The sequence below is a fragment of the Cupressus sempervirens genome, chromosome 3 (assembly GCF_028749045.1).
Source record: "Cupressus sempervirens isolate cs-2001-9-10 chromosome 3, ASM2874904v1, whole genome shotgun sequence".
Taxonomy (NCBI): Eukaryota; Viridiplantae; Streptophyta; class Pinopsida; order Cupressales; family Cupressaceae; genus Cupressus; species Cupressus sempervirens.
The window spans coordinates 320,863,017-320,885,105 of NC_143120.1; the positions used below are offsets into that span (position 1 = coordinate 320,863,017).

The 22,089-nt window shown below is 34.9% G+C and overlaps 1 protein-coding gene across 2 annotated transcripts in view; it reads right to left on the reverse strand.

Annotated features, from left to right (window-relative positions):
• Positions 1–3,903: 3,903 nt before the first annotated feature.
• LOC149566284 (NAD(P)-binding Rossmann-fold superfamily protein) overlaps positions 3,904–22,089 on the reverse strand; it is a 206,992-nt gene continuing 188,806 nt past the window's right edge. For both annotated transcript variants that reach the window (XM_089819692.1, XM_089819691.1), the window contains exons 10-16: positions 21,479–21,637; positions 21,280–21,375; positions 20,789–20,904; positions 20,423–20,546; positions 5,010–5,123; positions 4,425–4,505; positions 3,904–4,326 (exon numbers count right to left, since the gene is read on the reverse strand). In XM_089819692.1, coding sequence (XP_089675818.1) covers positions 4,180–4,326; positions 4,425–4,505; positions 5,010–5,123; positions 20,423–20,546; positions 20,789–20,904; positions 21,280–21,375; positions 21,479–21,637 — 837 coding nt within the window. In that variant the 3' untranslated portion in view covers positions 3,904–4,179. The remainder of the gene's footprint in view (positions 4,327–4,424; positions 4,506–5,009; positions 5,124–20,422; positions 20,547–20,788; positions 20,905–21,279; positions 21,376–21,478; positions 21,638–22,089) is intronic.

Here is a 22,089-nt window from a genome sequence, read left to right on the forward strand (position 1 = left end):
CACTAGCCATAAATTCTCACCATTCTCAAATGTATAAAGGAGCACCAACTTTACCTGTGAATAAAAGGAATGAAAAAACCACAACCATTTCAACTTTTGATGACAAAAAAATTTGTTTCCTAGTTAAAACACACAAGATGAAGAAAGAATTGTTCAAAACTTAAATTTTTGTTCAAAACTTAAATCTTTCTATAGAAAGTACCTTCAATTTTTTGGAAAACATTACCAATAAATTAGTGCACAAACATGTGTCATTGAAAGCTTGAAATTTCTTAAAACACAATTGCTTAATTTTTATTCTAAAATCATGTTACATATAACTACTTGAAAAAACCCACAAAAGTTTTGCAAAAGCTATTCATTTTAGCTTTCCATGACATAGATCTCATAACTATTCCTTTCAAATGCTACTTAAAACATGATAGTTATATTTTTGCAAGTTTCAAGCTTCTCTACTTACAAATGCACAAAAGAAACCAAAATGGTGCTTTAATTTTGTTTTTAAACATTAGTCATAGATTCCTTCAAAAGAAAAGCCTCACAAGCCCACAACTTAAACTATAATTCCTAATGTAGCCATTAACATCACAATGTAAGCTTTCTTGTAGAAAAGCCTTCAAAAAACCTATTTTTAGCTTTCAATAACATAATTCTTAAACCTATTTTTTTGAAGTACACCTTAAATCAAATCGTCAAAGATATTTTAAAATGCAAAATAGTACCTTTATTGTTTTTTTGAAAAATTAGCCATGAGCTCCCAAAAAGAAAAAAACCTATGAAAAATAGAGAATGGAAATTTAGCCATTTTAGCTTCATGACATAAACTTAAAACTCTCTCTTCCAAATGTGACTGAAAATGCCATAATCAAAGCTTGCAGCATATACTTCTCACAAACTTCTTTAAAAAAAAAAAGACTTCAATTGAAACAATGTCACTTCAAACAATTTTTTTTCCTAAAATTGAAGTTCCCTAACTACAAATGCAAAACAAATAAAAATAAATAAAACTCTCAATACAAGATAATGTTCATATTTTTAATCTTCCAAACAAAATATCTCAAAAACATAAACACAAAAATAAGCCTTCTAGCACTAAGAAATAGCAACACAAAGCAAAATGGAAGACATGGTTAAATAAACCCTTGTAGATAACAAGCAAGGTTCATACAAAGCAAAAAATACATGAAACCTGGCCAAAATGCATGTCTCCACATGTCACTGCCCTCTTTACAATATGTCGAAACAAAAGTGCACAACCAAAGAAGGATAGACAACCTTTTACATTAATGCACAATTAATGTTAACATGTTTTCAATTCAATGATATTCATGCCTAAAGCATTTGACAATAGTCGGGTCTTAAGGTTTAACAAAAATAATCTTTTTTTTTTGCAATTCCTATTTCGAGAATTTATTTTTCTTCTTGCTCTTTTTCACAGCCAACAAGGTGTCAAATAAATAGCCTTTTTCAAATTTTAAAAATATATAACAAATACTTGGACAATTAACCCCTCAAAACATTCTTAAATACTATTGGTCCATGAAAAAGTTGTATTGGTTTTTTATTATAGCTGAAATATGCAAATTGTATGCATATTGATGGCAAGAACTCATTTGTAAAGTGTGTGTTAAAATCTAATGAATCACAATAAATATTTGAGAAGTAAAATGTTTGAGGGTAGTGGTATTTAGGAAGTTTGTAATGAAGAATAAGCACAACCAAAGGGTTGTCACATTCTTAAAAGTTGCATTCTTTTCATGAAAACTTGGAGATATCAGATGTAAGAGTAGCAAGGAGACTCCTCAACACTCCTATGATCCCTGCAAGAACAAAATAACTTTTGAAAGAGAAAATGAAAAGATAACTTGCATCAACAATCCATAGATTGGTAATGCTTAAGTATGAAATTAATTTACATAGACCTTTCTCATATAGGTAACATGATGAGGTAGGTTAACAACTACTTTTGATACAAACATTCAATGCATGTGCAAATATTTAATGCCTAAGGTGCTAAAAATAAATAGTGAGATATGATCCCATTATAATTAACTTGTAGACATGATCCTAAGAACAATATTAAAAAAAAAATGTTACATAAAGTAACTTTGCAAATAGGGTTGCAAGCTTTGGGTTTAACCATGGAGGAAACTCCGTAGTTAAGCATGCTCAGGCTGGAGTAGTACTGGGGATGGGTGACCTCCCGGGAAGTCCTGGTGCTTCACCCCTATGAGCATCACCTAGATCCAATGAGTGCTAAGTGTTCCATTTATTCTCATGAGAGATGGATTCATGTTGAATCACTACTCATGAAACATGGGTCAATGAGTTTGACTAAAAAATCACACAGTTAAATCCTGATAGCAATATCACAAATTGACTTGCTGTGGAAATTATCTTCTACTTATCAACTTTGTGACACCTAACATAAAAGTGACCTAGAACCTAAATATACATGTTAATAGGTTCCCACTAACAAGAAGATGGGACATAACCTTATTCAAACTAGTGGGTATGACTTGTGAAGATAATATTGAGTTTATTGAAATGGAATAAGTGATTTCAATGAAGAATAAAGATATACGATTCAAACATAATGAAAGTTATTGAAGAAGAGATGAAATTAGCATGTGGAATTTATGTTTTATAACTGAAAGACTATTCTAAAAGAAATTGTCTCTCCTAGGAAGATATAAATAGAGCATTGTGTGGGAGATAGAATATGTGGATTGAGCAAAGAGCAATATTAGACCCAAACATATGAAGAGTAGACTTTGAAGAAATATGTATGCAGACTTTATGAATGAATTAATATTTTATAAGCAACTAAAGGAATTTATTATCATATTTATTGAAGTTTATATCAGCAGATCTATGAGATTATGTGAGCAGATTTATGGAAGATTGTGAGCAGATATATGAGAGTATGTGAGAAGAATCATGGAAGTTTATAAGAGAACATTTAAAGGCAGAAATTGAGGATATTCTACAGCAGACTTACGAGCAGCACATGAATTAACTTATGTACGACTTGTGAAAGAGTATCATGAAGACTTCAACTAGGGTAGATCAGATTTGTGGAGAAAACTTCAAGAGGAAGTTTGCAGATATTTATCATATTGTACTTCCAAGGTTGAAGTCTTCTATTCTAAGAGATCAGGACATTAGTGCCTCTCATTGAAAGAGATTGGAGTCTCTTACTGAGTTGGTGCTCAAGAGCAGGGATTTATGTCTCTAGTAGGTTGGTGCTTACCAACTTTTGGTTGGGGATTTGTGTCTCCATTAAGTTCGTGCCTATGAAGAGTGGAGGAGATTGATGTCTCCTGCAGGTTGGAGCCTACAAACTTATTGTAAGAGCTTATTATATATTAGCAAGTATTTCCATGGTTTTCTCCCATAAGGTTTCCATTTAAACTGGGTGGTCTACTTGTGTTGTGTAGTTGCTGCATCTTATGTTTTTATCATCATGCAATTTACATACTCATTGTTTTCATCAACATTGAACATGTTCAGTATTTATAAAAAAGTGAGAAAAGTATTTGACAACTAGAAGAGAATATAATTACATAAACTTTATAAGCACGGATTTTAGTCAATTGCATATGTGCAAACCTGAAAAGACAAATGGTAGATTATTTCTCAAATAAATATTTTTAGAAAATAAGGCCAAATTCTTTGGGTAGTTCTAAATGTTTGTTAAGGTATTGGTGGGATAATCAAAGATCATCTAAAACTATGAAGTAAGATTTTTTAATGGATAAATAATTAAAGCTTGACACAAGATGCTTGAAATCTTGAATAGGTCCCCATGCCCAACTCTTGCGCACATCACTTGGATGCCATGTGTCAAACGGACCATTCATACTCATGAAATGTGGATTATTGTAACCATTACTCATGAAATGGTGATCAATAAAATCAGTCTATTACTACACACTCAATCTTAAAATTATAATACAACAAAAGCTTATAGTACACTGTACAACACTTCTTTTACACATCAAAAGATCTAATTTGAATCACCTTCAGTAACTGGCAATTGCTTTAGAATTGGAATTGATTCACCATTTTCTTGGAAAAGTTCAGAATCAGGAAAGGCACTTGGATTAAGTTCATGATTCATATCATTGCTATTTAGATAGATTAAAATAAAAAATAACTAAAATAAATTCTAAAATCTTATACAGCCACTGGACTTCTATCTAATGATTCTTTTCCAGTGATGCCTTTCTTTAGAGATTGAAAATAGATCTTATAATCCTTCTCTGGAGGAGGATTGTCTGGGTCAACTGTGAAGGGTTCACTAAATGGCACGACACTCTTCACCTGAAAAACATAGGTCAATTATGAAGTAAATAACCTGTGTCAATTTCACAGTTAACATCCACTAAAAACGAAGGATAAAAGAGATTTTCTATGCAAACCTCAAATGTAGTATCACATGCATCAGGACTTTCCAGTGCAGCAACACATATTTGAGCGACCTCTTCCCTTGAAATTTTACCCTGATATACATTAATCAGAGCTAAGTTATATTATCCATAATTGTATGGCTGTCTTGATTTAGAAAGCCACCCACTCATCTTATTTAGATAGTTTGTTCTAAAATTTGAAGTAAATTATCAAGTATCCTTAGTTACCATTCTGATTTTCTTAAGATGCTGATCAATGCAGATTTTAAGATGTGATTCCATGGAAGGTTTACTATACACAATAATGGATGACAGATTTCTAGTATTGACAATGTATTGTGCATATTTCCTTATTTGTTATTGTTCTGTCTTGTTTATAAATTATCATTCACCTTTCATTTTGAAATCTTGATGTCAGGTGTCAGAACATATATTTTGATATAATATTCTATTTGGGACCAAAGAAAAGATGGGTGATTGTTTCCTTTTTATTGATAATGTCCTCTACTCATTTATGGTTGCAATGTTGACAAAAGCTACAACTTACAGTTGATATAACATGAATTCTGCTAGAAGCACAAGAGTTAAAATGCATACTGTTATATTGTCCCCCTGGTCAAAAATAAGTTCAGCGCCAGCAGGTTCCTCAGTGAGAGCACAAGGCCGTATTATTGCATACGGAATACCACTCTCACGCAGCACATCCTCGCCCTGATGTGAAAAATATCATGAAAATACATCATAAATCTACATCTAGAAGTTAATAAAACTTAATTAATAGTACAAATCTTACAGTAAGAATCATTTTTACGTCTTCTAGATAGATTCCATTTATCCACACTGATAACTGTAAGACCTTATCATAGATTTTCTTTATAGCACAAAGATCAAGAGATTTTACAATTGAATCAATCATTATCTCTTTAACTGTAGATATTGAGTTTAGAATGCCACATTTATTTTTTTTCAAGCGCTTCGAGCTAAAGTGCATACTTTGATAAATGAAAAGGGTATGTAGGATGGTCTGTTACTAGAAACTTGTTTAGATAAAAAATTATAGACTGTAGGGTCCAAGATCCCTTTGCATAGCATTCATGTTTCTTAGCACCCCGGGAAAAAATTCAAGTTTTTTACATGAAGCATGTTAGAATAATCAATATAAAGTAAGACAAAGGTATAAGCATGCAATTTTGCGTACATATACATGTGAGAATAAATATAGCTTTTGAGGGAGGTCCAACTAAATGACAGTAATACAGGGAATGTAGTTAATACTTGAGAAAAAAATAGAACAATGTAGGATACTCAATACTTGAGAAGAAAATACAAATTGTGAAAAAATTATAGACTGTAGGGCCCAAGATCCCTTTGCATAGCATTCATGTTTCTTAGCACCCCGGGAAAAAAATCAAGTTTTTTGCATGGAGCACGTTAGAATAATCAATTTTAAGTAAGACCCAAGTATAAGCATGCGATTTTGAGTACATATACATGTGAGAATAAATATAACTTTTGAGGGAGGTCCAACTAAATGACAGTAATACAGGAAATGTAATTAATACTTGAGAAAAAAATACAACAATGTAGGATACTCAATACTTGAGAAGAAAATACAACTTGTGAAAAGATCCAAGCATATACCTAATTTATAAGAGGATTTTTTATGGAAGGTTCAAATAGTCCCCCAAAAAATTTGGAGTTTACCTATACTCGCAAAGGAAGCAAAACATGAAGACAGATGCAAGGTCAGAGGAGGATTGAACAAACAATGTCACACAAGTATTTTAGCCCCAGATATACTAGATATCTTTCGTTCCTTTATTTCAACTGTTCTAAGAAAAAACACTTCCAACAAAATGGGTCTGTGAGAACCTTTTATATCTATGGAACTCATTTTTGATGTACTTTAATTCTATTATATGGAGAATGATAAGACTATGATGCTGTAATCTGGTTTACTACGTCCATAGGGTAACTTAGATAGACTTGTTACAATGTTATATATGATCTGAAAACTCTTCCAACATAGATAGAGTATATTTGGCATAGAAAACAAACTTGCCAAGTTTCTTGAGCTGTAATAGTAAAACTATAAAACAGTTTGATGTTGTTAAATGGTATTGTACAACAATACACAAGGATACATCCTGGGCCTTTTTTTCCTTGAATTTCCTTTTCTCATTACATTTAGGATATATAGGAACAGCCATGAATGATCCCCCACATCACCAAAACTTTAACATTTTTGGAAACAGCCCAAAGAGGGGGCTAGAATAAGAAACAACTTAGAGACATCCCTCAATAATCCTAGGGGCGACTAGATGTCCCCATGCATAGTATATAATATGGAGAAAAAGGCAGGAAAAGAGGCATGGGAGATCCACAAGGTCCCCTAAGTCCCTTGCAAATCCTAATTTTTCCTTTAAATTATGGGCAGTCCCATTTGCAAAATGTCATTTAAATGGTTCACAATACAGCCTCTGTGAACAGTAAAGGAAGGGAAAGAATAAAAAATCTACATTAGCATTTGATGTCAGACATTTGTTACTGGGAAAACTACACTCACTTTAGCATCTCAATCTAAAATCAATTTTGTTGAAGATGATTATTTTAATTTCCTTAATTTGGAAACGATGCTAGGGCACCAAAATATTAACATTTTTGGAAACAGCTATAAGAGAGGGGACTAGAATAAGAAACAATTCAGAGACGTCCCTCATCAGTCCTGGGGATGATTGGATGTCCCCATGCATGTCAGTTTGAAAAAATGGAGAAAAAAACAGGAAAAAGAGGCACGGAAGATCCACAAGGTCCACTGAGCCCCTTGCAAATCCTAATTTTGTGTTTAAATGAAGGTCACTCTCATTTGCAATATGTCAGTTAAATGGTTCATAATACAGCCCCTGTGAACAGTAAAGAAGAGGGAAGAATAAAAAAATCTACATCAGCATTTGTTGTCAGACATTTGTTATTGGGAAAGCTACACTCACTTTAGCATCTGAATGTGAAATAAATTTTGTTGACAGTTTTTTTTATTTTCTTGATTTTGTCAAAGATGCTAGGGCACCAAAATTTTAGCATTTTTGGAAACAGCCCTAAGAGAGAGGACTGGAATAAGAAACAACTGAGACACATCCCTCATCAGTCCTGGGGATGACTGGATGTCCCCATGGATTTCAGTTTTAAAATGGAGTTAATGACGAGAAAAAACAGAGGGATGGGAGATTTATAAGGTCCCTTGAGCCCCTTGCAAATCCTCATAAGGGCAGACTCATTTGCAATCTGTCAGCTAATTGGTTTACATTACAACCTCTGAACAGTAAAGAAAAGGAGTTAAAAAAATCTATGCAGCATTTGTTGTCAGATATTTGTTTTCGATTAATTCAAAAACAAGTTTTAAAGGGGCCCCCAAACCCTTTACAGCAGCAGTACATTTAGATAATAAGCTCTTAGTCTCATCAGACCAAAACAGACCCAAAGCAAACATAACAAGAAAAACAAAAGACTGTCAGATATTTGTTGCTATGAAAGCTACACCCACTTTAACATCTCAATGTGAAATCAGTTTTGTTGAAGACACTGTAAATTTCTTGATTTTGTCAGTGATGTTACAGCACCTTTTTTTTCTAGAATTTTTATGTTTTGTGATACTTCACAAATCAAAATAATCAGTAGTATGGGTTCTTCATATGATGCCTATGAGGTAAAGTAAACGGATAAAACAGGCACTGGGGACTGTTCTAGGTGTACAAGAGCTGGATGAAGTGTAATGGTAAACCAAAATTGTTAAGTGCTCCCGCCATTGTCATATCTTATTTAAAAGAGTCTTTTATAACCACAAAAACCATATTACAGTGTGATTGTTTTAGACAAACTCCAAAAGCTAAGGAAAAACATTGGTTGTCATCTAAGATACTGATTCTCTCCAGATTTGGCCAGATGCTGGTGTGGATGCTTCTGGGTGTGTGGGTGTGTTATGGTGCTGCATGGATTCTCCCAGGATGCTCTTCCTGAGAGCATACGGGTGTATCTGGAAAGCACCTGCAGCCAACAGGCTGTTTAGAAGCCAAAAATGACTTACAAGACAATTTGAGCATGTGTTTAATTTTTTTAATTCTTTTTTTGCTCCTTGGATGCAACATTACATGATCTTACTACAAATTACAATCACAGATGAATGGCACTTGCATCTAGCACAAGTTGAACCATGTCTATTTCAAATTATCTTGAACTTGCAAGTCTAGCAAAAGTTGGAGATGATGAGAATGTGAATTTTTTTGAGAATCTTTATGATTCTGAATGACTGAATTTTATTAGTGAATCTTAAGTCTAGACTCTTGATTTGTCAACATTGAATCATGAACTAAGTTTTGATTTTGTTATTTAAATTGCATTGGAATCTTGAACTTGAGTAATATACTAATTAGTTATTTCAATTTGTATATTTGTCACTTTTTGTTTTTCAAGTTTCAAGTTGTACTATCAATGGTGAAGTATCATGCCATGGAATGGTTTATTTTTCTATATTTCTTGAAATCACAGTTGAACCTACGCTAAAACAACATCCTTAAGTGCTTTTCTATCAAGCACATTACCTGCCCAATCTGAATCAAGAAAGCGCTGCAAGTTCAACCCTTTGCAAGAAGAATATTTTAAACCAAATCCCACTGCACCATGAACATATCTCAATATGTTTTGAGTTGCAACCAAATGAATGTGTCTTGGTTCACACATGAGCTAACTTAGAGTGTAGAAAACATAACATGTAACAAGCCTAGTATTAACCAGATACATTAATGAACCAATTGACTACTTGTACATATTTGGATAACCTAAATCTGAAGTGGTTGTAGCCCTACGTAATTTTTTCAAATAGCTTCCATAGGAGCTACCATAGACTTACAATCCATCATTTCAAATCTTTTCAGAATATCGATAGCATATTTCCCTTGACTTAAGATAATCTCGTTTAGTCTTTACCACACTTCAAGTCCAGGGAAGTAGTGCATAAGACCAAGGTCTTTCTTCAAATTCAAAAGCTAACTCCTTACATTTAAATAATGAGATCACCATCACCATTGAGAAACAAATCATCAACATAAAGAGCCAAGATTAATGCTTTATCATCAATTACCTTGAAATATAAAATTGGATCAGCATCATTCCTTAGAAACCCCAAGCTCAACAAGTAGAGATCCTTTCTTCTCATACCAAGCATGGTGGAGCTTGCTTGAGGTCATACAAGGCCTTTTTCAATTTAGAAAACATGAGTCCTTATTGTAAATCACAAAACCCTCAGGTTGTTCAATATAAACCTCTTTCTCAATCATCCCATTCAAGAATGTTGTCTTCATATCCATTTAATGAAATTTCCACCCGTTCGTTACTACAACAACTATAATAGTCCTGATAGAAGTGCAATGTGCTACAAGGGAAAAGGTCTCTTCATGGTCTATACCTTCTTTTTGAGAGAACCCTCGAGCTACAAATATGAATTTATATTTCTCTATACTCCCATCAGCAGTGTGCTTTATTTTGAACAACCACTTAGAGGAAACAATAGATTTATCTTTTGGGCCTAGGAACAATGCCTCAAACATCATTCTTTATGATGGAGTGATGCTCCTCCATCATGGCATCCCTCCACACTTGCTGATTTGAAGCCTCCAAAAAAAACTGGAGGCTCGAATTTTAAAATGTGACTCATAACATATGAGGTCTTTTACTTTCCCAAAAAGTGCCACGAGGGGCTGCATAATTTTCAGCTTCTTTCATAGTGTGCCTAGCCCACAATGGTCTCTTCTTATTGGCTGAAACATTACTTCGATCAGCAGAAGTATCTATAGGATCAAATGATCAACAGGAACAGTAGAATCTTCTAACTCTGAGGTCTCCCTCTGAATCTCCGATGGGGAATCTGAAACAGACACATCCAAATCTTGAGAAGATTCAAAATTCTTCTCTATCAATTTCCATATTAGATTATTTAGACCATTTGCAAGCTACATCTTCAAAAGAACATCTCTGCTAATTTCAATCTCCTTTTCACTAAGAACATAAATTTTGGATGCTTTTGATGAATCACTACAACCCACAAAGATGCCTTTCTTTCATAAAGGCTCTAACCTAGTTCTCTTATCTTTTGGAACATGAATATAAACTGGACATCCAAAAATTCTAAGATGACTAATATTTGGTTTAGTACCTAAGAAAGCTTCTTCCAAGTTCATATTGTCAAGAATCAAATGCAGACTGCAATTTTGAACATACATTGTTGTCTTGCTAGCTTCTGCCCATAAGAATGATTAAAGACCTTGATCATGAATCATGGCCTTTGCTGCCTCAGCTATAGTTCTATTGTTTCTTCCAGCTACATTGTTTTGTTGAGGATTGTAGGGAACACAAAACTCCCTCTTAGTCCCAACTTCAATACAAAATATTTGAAATGTACTTGAGGTATATTCATGTCCACCATCAAACCTTAAAACCTTTATCTTCTTATTGGACAAGTTTTCAGCAAGAGCTTTAAATTTTTTAAATCTGAGAACACTTCATCAGACTCTTTAGATTTAAGAAAATAAATCCATGACTTATGAAAGTGATCATCAACGAAAGTGACAAAAAACTTTAAAATCACTTAGAGAAGCAATTGGCATAGGACCACATGAATCAAAAAAGAGTTAGCTCTAAGACATCCTTTGCTCTCGATTCACTACTATGAAAAGGATTTTAACATTATTATTTAGAGCACACCCTTCGCAAATGCCCTCATGATCTTGATTCAGCTTAGGAAGGCCAACTACCATCTTCTCCGTTGAAGACAAAGTTCTGAAATTAAGATGTGCAAACCTTTTGTGCCACAAGTCACTTGAGCTTTATGAATCATGTGCAAGAACTTGGATAGAATGTGCTAAAAGTCTATAAAGGTTGTCTTGACAAATGCCAATCTCATGAATTGACTTAATACTTGAGTTCTACCATGCAAGAACTTTTCCATCAGCACAAGCAACATTCTAACCTTTATCTTCTAATGCAGGAATGGGGATCAGATTCCTCTTAGTTCCAGGAACAAATGAAACATCACTCAAATGGAGAAGAAATCCTCAGTCTAGTTGAAAAGAAGCAGAACCAACACCCTTCACACAGTAGCAAGCATCACATCAATGATAACTTGAAGATGAGAGTCTTTTTCTTTCAGATTGAAAATATACTCTCAATAACCTGCAATATGATGAGAGGCTCCACAATGAATAAGCCAAGCATCACTGCTAGTAGGAACATTACTAGAGAGGGCGGAAGCAAATAGGAATCCATCTTCACTTTCACTTGACTCCCTAGGGGAAGATGCATTTACAACATGAGTAGAAGTAACTTGATGATTGGGTCTAGAGCTATAATCTCTAGCAAAGTGACCAAATCTGTCACATCCGAAACACTGAACTCTAGAAAGATCTCTCATTTTTTCCTTGAATTCAGGAGCTGAATCAAAATCTTTATCTCTAAATCTCTTGAAGTTACCTTTCTTCCCTTTCCCTTTAGAAGTGTGAGCAAAAAGAACATGATCATCTTCGCAATGATATTTACATCCAACACCTCTAGCTTCTAGCTTGCATTCCACCTGAATGCAATCAACTCTTAGTCAACAAATCTTAGGACGTTCATCTCTTCCACTGATTCCTTGGATGTAGGATTCCGAAGAGTGGGGATGTCCATTTATGGCTAAAATTACCAAATCTTTGTCTACAATTGATTCTCCAATGGCATTGAGTTGATCCTTTAACTCTATAATTTCATAAAGATGGATACAATTGATTCTCCTTTATTATGATTGGGCACACATTTGCCAAACTATATGCTACATCACTCAATGCTATGCTATCTGGAGAGCTTGATAGGAAAGGTTGTAGAGCTAGAGGATAGGCTAGTTTCCAGGCTGACTACCAAACAATGGATCACATTTTAATTTTACGAGCTACTATTGAGGAGGCTAGACATAGATCGGAGAAAGTTTACAACTACTTTGTTGATTTCCGCAAGGCTTTTGATTCTGTTCTTAAGATGGTTTTATTTCAAAGGCTTCAGGAGATTGGATTTTAGAGATGTTACTAATAGCTATCATGAGATTATACAAAACTGTTGTGGGTAGATTCAAGACTCTTGATGGTTTCTCAGTCCTAATCCTGAAAGATCCCTGAAGGATCTCTTCTACTGATCTGCTGTAATTTTGTTATTTTTAAATTTGTGTTCCCAGTTTATTTAAATTTTCTTGTAGAGCTAGACGGAAGTTGCAAAAAGGTTTGATTGTTTTATGTTTTTGATGATTTTGCAATACGTAATAACAAAAGTACAATAACATGAACCGGTTCTGAAAATGTATTCCAAATACAACCAAAGCAATTTTGCTTCAAGCAGATTTTTTAATATAATGTCTAATTTGTAACCAGATGAAGATTTACAATAATATCCAAATGATTACAACCAAGGATAAACCCAACCTGAAGGCATGAAGGAGAAATATGAGCCCAGAAGGAAGTTGCGACCAGGTTCCAACTCTCAAATGCTGCACGTGGAAAAGAATATGGCTGCCAGGTGCTGTCGTATAGCTGCAAAGTGCCCACATGTGGATAGAATGCCGAAACCCCAACTAAAACTCTGACTCAATACTATGTTCTCCAGAAGAAACAATGCACAATCTCCAAGATGCTTCTGACTGCAAAGAATCCAAACCACTGTTTTGGGGGCTACATCCCAAACAGGTAAAGCAAGTGGGGTTAGCGTCCCAAGTGTTGAAACCTCAATCAGAGCCCAAATCACAAATCCAAGATGTAATATGTCAATAATGCTTTCGAACTTTGTCTTTACCTCCTTATAACCCATCAAACCTAGCTCGAACCCTAAAAGTGTCTCCATGTGGCGTTGGGTTATAAAATAATATATTTCTCATTTTTAAAGTGGTCAAGTATCCAGAAAATGACCTTTTCCCCAATAGAAAGAAATCCGTTCACCGAAATGCTCTGAGTCAAAAGAGAAAAATTTAGAAAAGTTAAAGACCTTTCCAACGAGCTATTACACCAAGGGATAAGAAATTCAGATGAGGCCAAAAACCCCTTATTACTCCAAAATGGCTATAACTTAGCCTTATTCAAATATTAAATGCTAACTTAGGAAATATTAAAAATGTAACCCAAGTAGCTACAAAATGCCCCAAAGACACCACAAACCATGAAATCATCCTATCACCTAGCTGTGATTGAAGTCGGAAATCAAGGATCCGCTAGCAATCTCATCCCTAAAATCTAGGGATGCTCCTAAAACTTAGGAAACAAACCCTATTCCTTTGAAACTGAACTCAAAGAATCATCTCATGGAGAACTAACCCTGAGCCTGATCATCCCTCCTAAAAAGTAGGAATAACCCCCTAATTTTTAGGAACTGCCTCCTAAAAACAAGGAACATCTCCAAACTGAACAACTGCTAGAACACCAAATCCCCAACACTGTATAACCATACTAGGTCTCTATCCAACCCTGTCAGCCTACAAGACCCCATAATAAGCTGACTCACAAGTCTCTGTTAGATGGAGTTAAGGAGGGGACATGACAAATCCATAGCACAATTGGGGTTAAAAAAGGCTGCCCTCTCTCTCCTACTTTGTTTATTTTGTATATTGACGAGCTTGAGGACTTCCTTTTGAAGTCTTCGCTCCCAATTGACGGTTGCTACTTACACTAGGTTTTGATCTCCATTCTTCTTTTCGTGGATGATGTGGTTCTTCTTGCTTCTTCTCTAGAGAGTTTATAGAGGCTTCTGGATGGTTTGGCTTTCTTTTGTGTTCAGAGACAGCTAGTGGTTAACTTGGGTAAGACTCAGGTTATGATCTTTAATTGCTTAAAGACTTCTCATCTTCATTTTTTTTTTTAGGGACAGGAGATTGAGATCACTTCTTATATGTATCTGGGTGCTAAGTTTTTTAGGCCTCGCTTTGGTATGAGATTGGTGGTATAGTCCAGAGTTAGTAAGGGTATGGGCTCTCTTGCTATGCTTGAGAAATAGTGCTTCAAACACCATTTCCAGATTACCTTGTCCAAGTTATCCCTCTTGGAGTCCCTTGTTCAGCCAACTATTCTTTATAGCTCAATGGCTTGGGGGCCTTCTTTCCTTAGTTCTGACTAGGCCTCGATCGAGCGAGTTCAAACATTGCTTTTATGGTGTATCATTAGATATCACAGATTCACTCCTCATAGAATCATTCTTGTCGATTTTGGTGCTCATCCCTTCAATCTTGCGGCTATATCTGATCTAATTTGGTTCCTTCATCGTCTATGTGGTTTTGCGGATTCAATTGGTGAACGTGATAGATATTCCTACCTAGCATATCATTTTTCTATTACTATTGCATGTTCCAATACTAGCTCTCGTGCTCATTGCTAGTATGCATAGGCATCTTCTCTATTGAGCTTGATTAGGATTGATATTGACCATCTCCCTCCTTATCAGTTCTCATTGAATGCCCATGCTCATCTCCTCCCATCTAGACATGAGTTAAATGGGCATGTTAGACTTGATATTTACATATAGTATATAATTACTACCTGGACTAACTCTCATGGTGGCTTACGTTCAAGGATGGGCTTCTATGTGGAGCACTTTCTAGAGATTAGTGATGGGATTATTGTCCGTCCTAGTTACCTTTCTCAACGGTGGAGTCATGCCCTCCGTATCTCTCTAGAGTCTTTCAGAGTTGGTTCTCACCGTCTTCGTGCTCAGACAAACCATCATATTGACAAAGGAGAGCGGATCTGTAAGCTATGTACTTTAGCTGAGGTTGAGACAGAGACTCACTTTATTTTTCGATGCCCTATCTTTTATGAGATCAGAGAGAGATTTTATTATCTGTTCCAGGACTAGTTTTCTCTTTCTTCTTTCTTCAGTTATTGTGACTAAAGGTGTCTAGCGCTTTATCTTCCGGAGGCCACTTTGCTCCATGATAGTACTCTACAGTCACTACTTTCTCATCGACACAGCTTTGATCAGCCTATTACTGCCTTTTTTGTACCCTTATCTCCTCTATGGGGTGTGAAAAGGCTGACTAGTTCTACCAGTTCTGCTAGTCATTCCAGACAGATCTCGCAGTGGTTTCTTGTGTCAGCAACACTCCTCCACAAGTTCACAAAGACAGTTTAGGGATCATGTCCACTCACTGTCTTATCCTTCTGTGACTGATTTATTTTTGCCAAGGAAGGACTCCAGTCTTTACATTGTCCTCTCTCTTCTTATTTCTTGTTGTTTCTTGTTCATTTTTCTTAGACACCATTTGGTGCTCCTACTATTGTCAGGTTGTCTAGTTGTAAACTCTTAGTCTCATAGACCTTTTGTTGTCTTTTGTTGGACATTAATAATTTTATCTTATCTTATCTATCTATTTTAACATGTAAGAGTTGATGTCTCAAGGTTAAATTCTACTAGTGTCATCGAATTCATACAAGTCCCTCAAGGTCTGAAACATATCTTTGGTAGAATTCAACTTTGAAATAATAGGTACTAGGTGATCCTAAACAGAATCAATTAGTATCTTCCTTGCCATGATTTCGTTCTTCCTCCATTGATTCTTCTGTGCATCATCAAAAGGTTTTGTAAGTTAGAGTTCACATTTTCAAAAGCCAATCTTCTCGAGTGCAATCAATTACTATCTTCCTTGGCATGATTTTGTTCTTTCTCCACTGAGTTCTCTCAGCATCATCATTCTATAACATCAGAGTTCACATAGTCAAGAAGATTATCATTAATTTTGAGTGCAGTCAAAATTCTAAATTTCCATGATGGAAATTTGAAGATACATCTAATATATCTTCAACTCTCAATCCATTCACCATTGCAAGGAGCTCAAATACACGGACTGGAAAAGAGTAGTACAAGAACGAAGAATCTGGTTTGAGATCATTTCCTCAAACTCACTCTAACACCATGTTAAATTTTGAACCAGAATATAAATGAGCAACAAATAAAATCAAAGAATACAAAAATAACACGTAACACTACAAAGTTATCCTGGGAAAAATCCTCCTACTCGAGGGAAACAACCCAGCCCACAGAAGATGATTCCTTTTATCTGAAATCTCAAAAAAAATTACAAAACTCCTACTTATGATTAAAATCTTCAAGGCTAGTCAATCAATAAGCCTCGTTAATGTTTTCAAGAGACTAATAACAGAATTAATCTGAAAATAATAATGTAGTCAACAGAATCAGCTCAGTGATCATGCAAAGATCATTATGATGACAATCCACATGACAAAAATATCCCAACACTTATAATATCCTCAGAATGAGAGAACATCAAAAAACAAAATTCACATGAAAAACATCAATAAGACTAAACCAATATCTTGAAGTGTGATCCCGATAATTAGAACTTCGAACCACAGAGCCTTAAACATGACTTCACTGGTACAATTAAGAGATTGCAGCTCAACAGCAAAACTCTGCCACTAAGCAACGAAAAGCAGCATATTCCAAAACTGTGAATCGGCAAAACAAGAACCAACCGTGATAACGAATCATCGGTGACAAAGCATTCATGCCAATACAACATGAATGAGCGACACTAATAAATAAACTACTATCATTCATATTACAATAACCACAATACTCTGCAGCAGTTCAACACACCCACATGGTGACATGTAAGCATACATAAGGCACAATGATGACTATTAACTAAAATTCACATCAACCATCATAAGGGTCAAACAACATAGAGACAACAGATAACGCACAGTATGAAGGATAGAATGAACAGTAGAATGAAGATGGCTGTGGGTTTGCTGCGGGTTTGGGCAAGGTCCTTAGTTTGGACTGTGGGTTCATTCAGGTCCTGGCTGGAGCAAACCCGAACGAACCCACAGTGAACTCAGGGCTAAAACAACTTTAAAGAGTGTTTTCTAAAAATTGTTTTTTTATGTGAACTTAATAAAAAATATTTCACTCATCTAATCTCTTATGTTGAGGAGGAGGATGATGATATAGCAACATATGGGACTAGTGGAACCAGTTTGGGTTCTAATGATGAGGATCTAGGTATAGTTGCAGTTGGGGATGAAGCCATTGATCCCTTATTTTATGATGATCCATTTGACCCTTTAAGGGCATTTGAAACTATGATTATTGATAAACTACTAAACATTTGTCATCGATCATCATGTTTCAAACTTTGTTATTTGATGAACTAGTCTTTGTTTTGCAATTTAGTAATTCAATGTATTATTTGATGAACTAGTCTATGTTTTGCAATTTAGTAATTCAATGTATAATTTTCTTTACAATCATGAAGATAGATTAATGAGCGAGCATTTAGTGTTTATCGTTGAGATTTGGCATTGATCAATGATCAAGCAACAATTGTTCATATTGTGAAATGACTTTGTTTTGCAACTATGCATGTTTCTCTTGCATGTGTGTGTGTGTGTATAAATACACTCATGAACCCACCCACGAACCCAAATGGAAAAAAAAAAAAATTGCCCGAACCCATGAACCTGAACCTAGAACACGAATCCATCCCTGAACCCGAATTGGCAACTTAGTATATAAGAAATAATGAGCAGCTACAGTAACCAGTAGTACGAATTTAGCAGACAAAAATATCAGATGAATGGCAGAGAATATACAGCAGGTAAGCTCTCTCACTGCTATCTAAATATCAACAAAAACTTTCTCAAATTCCCAGTAGTTGACAGGACACACTGCTTTGATACCACTATAATATACAGGCCCAAAATATTTGACTAAAAATATTATTATTCCATAGATATACTATTCAGGCATTTTGTCAAACAGTTTGCATGTTGATATTTTTAACACAATTTCATAATAGTATAAGATAAAATATTTTCTCAGTTCCCAACCACTGATTACGACTTTAGTTTTGCAGAAATTAATTATGCTTACAGAAGGCATTTTTAGCAAACTTCATGCATTGCTGATATGAAATAACATACATGCACGCTTGTGCTCTGATGAATTAGAATGAACAAAATGGCAATTTTTAAGAGCACAATTGCTGACCTTAATTGCTGAGTCACCATAGATTGCAATCAGCATTCCTTAGCATCCCATGTTATTTTTACGAAATCCCCCAAATGCTATTGCCTCTTCAATGTTTAGTATAACAACTCCCTTGAGTTTAAATTTCCCTATATGATATACAGCCAGCTTGGTAAAGGTAGTGCTAGGAGTGAGAAAGGTTTATAAGCCTTCAAATTTATGCAACACTTCCTTTTCTATTTGTAAGTTGTACAGCTCCATGGCGAGCTTTACTAAGGTAAGGTTGGGGTATACTTCCAGCGGATATATATATAATATTCTCATTTTTTTCCCTACAGCACATACAGCTTTATGAAATTGGTTTCTACTCGTACACATTGCACAATAATATCTGAACTTTCTTCTTGGCACACAAAATACTGATTCTTAAATGTATAATTTTCTGGCAGATATCAAAGTAATTGTACTTAGGGCTCTGAAGAGTAAAGTTTCTGTAAATTCTGAAATGAATCAAACTTAAATTGAACCTTTCTAGGTCTTCTGTAGATAATCTTCAATAAACAATCGTGTTTGAATGAAATAATATAATTCAAGAAATGCTTATAATTCCTGCAATTTGTCTTAGGACTGTATTGACTTAAGGAGCAGACTTCAATGTGTTGTGTGTCCTTAAACTTCAATCACACCCACCTCTTATACCATGACCAAAGGGCATGTCCCTTAAAGGGACATGATCCTCTCTAGGTTGGCCCACACTTCATTATAGAAATCGGTGCTCAAAGGAAATAACAAATGAATTAACAAACATAACTAAATAGTTATAGTTAGTGCATAACAAAGTTATTGCCAAGGATCCCGGCCCATTCTATAGCCAAGTATAATGTATTTAATGCCTCTAGAATGATATACAAGGAGAGAAGATTAATGTGCGGTCTGCACACTCAGATCAGTATGAATATCGATGTTAGAAGTTTAACATGAAGCCAACAGCTGCAAACAAAAATATTGTTTCTCCATTCAAGAAAAATTGTGAATCTTGTTTGAATCCACCATGAACTTGACTAGGTATAATTATTTTTAATTTTATCTCCAATTCCAAACTCCCGTAGAGTTTGAAGTAGAACTCATAGTCCAAACTTGCAATTGAGGGAAATAAAATGACCAAGATATATCATTTCCTTTTCACTCTTCATTTTGTACTCTGCCTGCAAACTTTTAAGATCTTTAATTTCTGAAACTCATAAAGTGACCTTTAAAAAAAAAATTACTTTGGCCCCAAAAAGCCACTTAAGAGCATGAGGACATCTTTTAAATAAAATTATTGATTAAACTAATAGCAATTTTAGAAAACATAAATTTAATTAATTAATTTAATATTCCCTCTCCAAAATCCAAAATTAGCCTATGGGGATAAAATAGGCTATGGGATCCAACCCAAACATCTATATCGAAGGAGACATTACATAGGAGTAACTTGCTTCCAACCCCATTTCGGTAGTGAACTCTAATCATTATTTAAATACTCACCATCCAACTTGCAAGGAGTACACAAAGAAATCTTTCCAAACTCCTCATTATGAAGCCAATGGTTTTATTTTTCTCCATTATACTCAGCTCTAAACCTCCTGTTTCCTTGATGTATAACCATGTTTAGATTAAGCCCTTTAATCCTTTTTAGGCAAAGATTTAATAGAGCAACCGTTATAAGTTACTAATGTTCATTCTTTTTGTACAATGTCTATATTGTTCTTAGAGAAATCTAATGAAAGAGAATTTCAGGGATATGCATGAAAAAGTGAAGATTGGGAAAAAAAAAGGTTTCAATATGGTGCTTCACACATGCAATGAATACAAGGGTAGTGATAGGATCTGATAAGATTTCACAGATTGGTAAAGACCAACAGAGCTCTAAAATGGATTAAGTGTATATTAATGTTAATAAATCAATGCATATTTATAAATCTTACCTTGAGTTTGAATGTTAATATATATCCCAACTCCTTGTTCAGGCGCACAGCTGGAGGTTGTTTGCTTAAATCTAGATCTGGTCTTTCTGGCCGTGTAACACCTGCTGAGCCCACGTGGACAAATCTGTTTTCATTTCGGTTAGCCCAGGAATAGTACAAGCAAGAAAAACACTTCAAATGTAGAAAATAAATATAAGTTGTACTGCAAGAACTTCAGGGATTAGATTCAATTAAAAACCAATTCAAACACTCAAACTTTCTGATCTTTTTCTGTAAGTCCATATTCTGCTCCAAGTAGTGCAATGTATATCTCAACACATAATTATGCCTATGTGATAAAAATGATTGGAAACTCGGAAAACGAACCGGGGAGTGATGGGCTCCTTCAGGTATGCCCTTATGCTTGAAAAAGGAAGCTCAAATGAACCTGGCTCAAAACTTGGATTTAGCTTGCCATCGTACTCAAATTTGCTATACATTAGCTGCAACACATACACAAGGTATTTTAGATGCATTGATATCTCTGAATCACTGAGAAGTGAGAACAATAAAATGATCAAACAACTTGAGAACCAACAAGCCAAAGAGAATGAACAGCCAACTATTCACAAACTTAATGAGACCTGTATCTGTAAGCTTCTGGATTTAATTGTGTACCAGTTCTTTGCATCAACATTTTGGATCACACTCCATGATCCACCATCAGGATGAGAGAGTGTCAAAGATAAAAATGTGATGATGGATCACAGAGTGAGATCCAAAATGTTGATGAAAAAAACTGTAACACAATCAAATCCAGAAGCTTACAGATACATTCTAATGGATTGTGGAAGTCTGATTATATTTATTAATAAGACCTGTAGTGATGCCACTTTTCTTGTATCCAAGGGGGCAGCATCTAGTACAGTACGTGCTCGAAAAATAGGTCTGAAGGAAGAGAAAGGCAAGTAAACCTGACAAAAATGAACCAAAAAGTTATAACATAACAGAATCAATATAGATGATTTTCATAACACATACAAGATCCACACAAATATTATTTTATAGACATAGTACCGTTTGCCATTGCTCTTTGGCTGTGTCAAAGCTTGTAGTATAGCCCACAGCATCCCAATCTGTGCTTGTGCGGATAATAAGTTTGTATCGACGCCCATCTCCTTTCAACCGGAGCTCTAAACCATCATATGCAGAAAGGTCTAGTTGAGGAGAGAAATTCTGCAAATCCAACAGATATTAGTATCCGATATATGGACTCCATAAACTGACAACTACAGTCAGAAGTATCTGATTTGTATATTTGCATTTATTTTTCCCATGGAAGTTTCATTCATATTGATTTTCGAAGGTCTTTGAAACCCTTGGAAGTTGGTTCCATACACATTCATGTGATATTGATGAGCCAATTTGAAATTTCATTAATATAAAATTATAAATGCTATTATTTTCTTTGATAAATAATAATCAATCATATAAGAAATTCCTTAACTCATTTAGTTTCTAAAGTGAATTGACTGTCCCAAATTAAACATATCAAAAATCAAAGCTTTCAAAGGTGATGAACTGCTAAACCAACGCAACAAAGTTAGATCTATGCCATGTCTCCCTGAAAAACTGTAAATAGAATGAAAGAATTTCAATCACAAGTACTTAAATATTATGTATCAAGT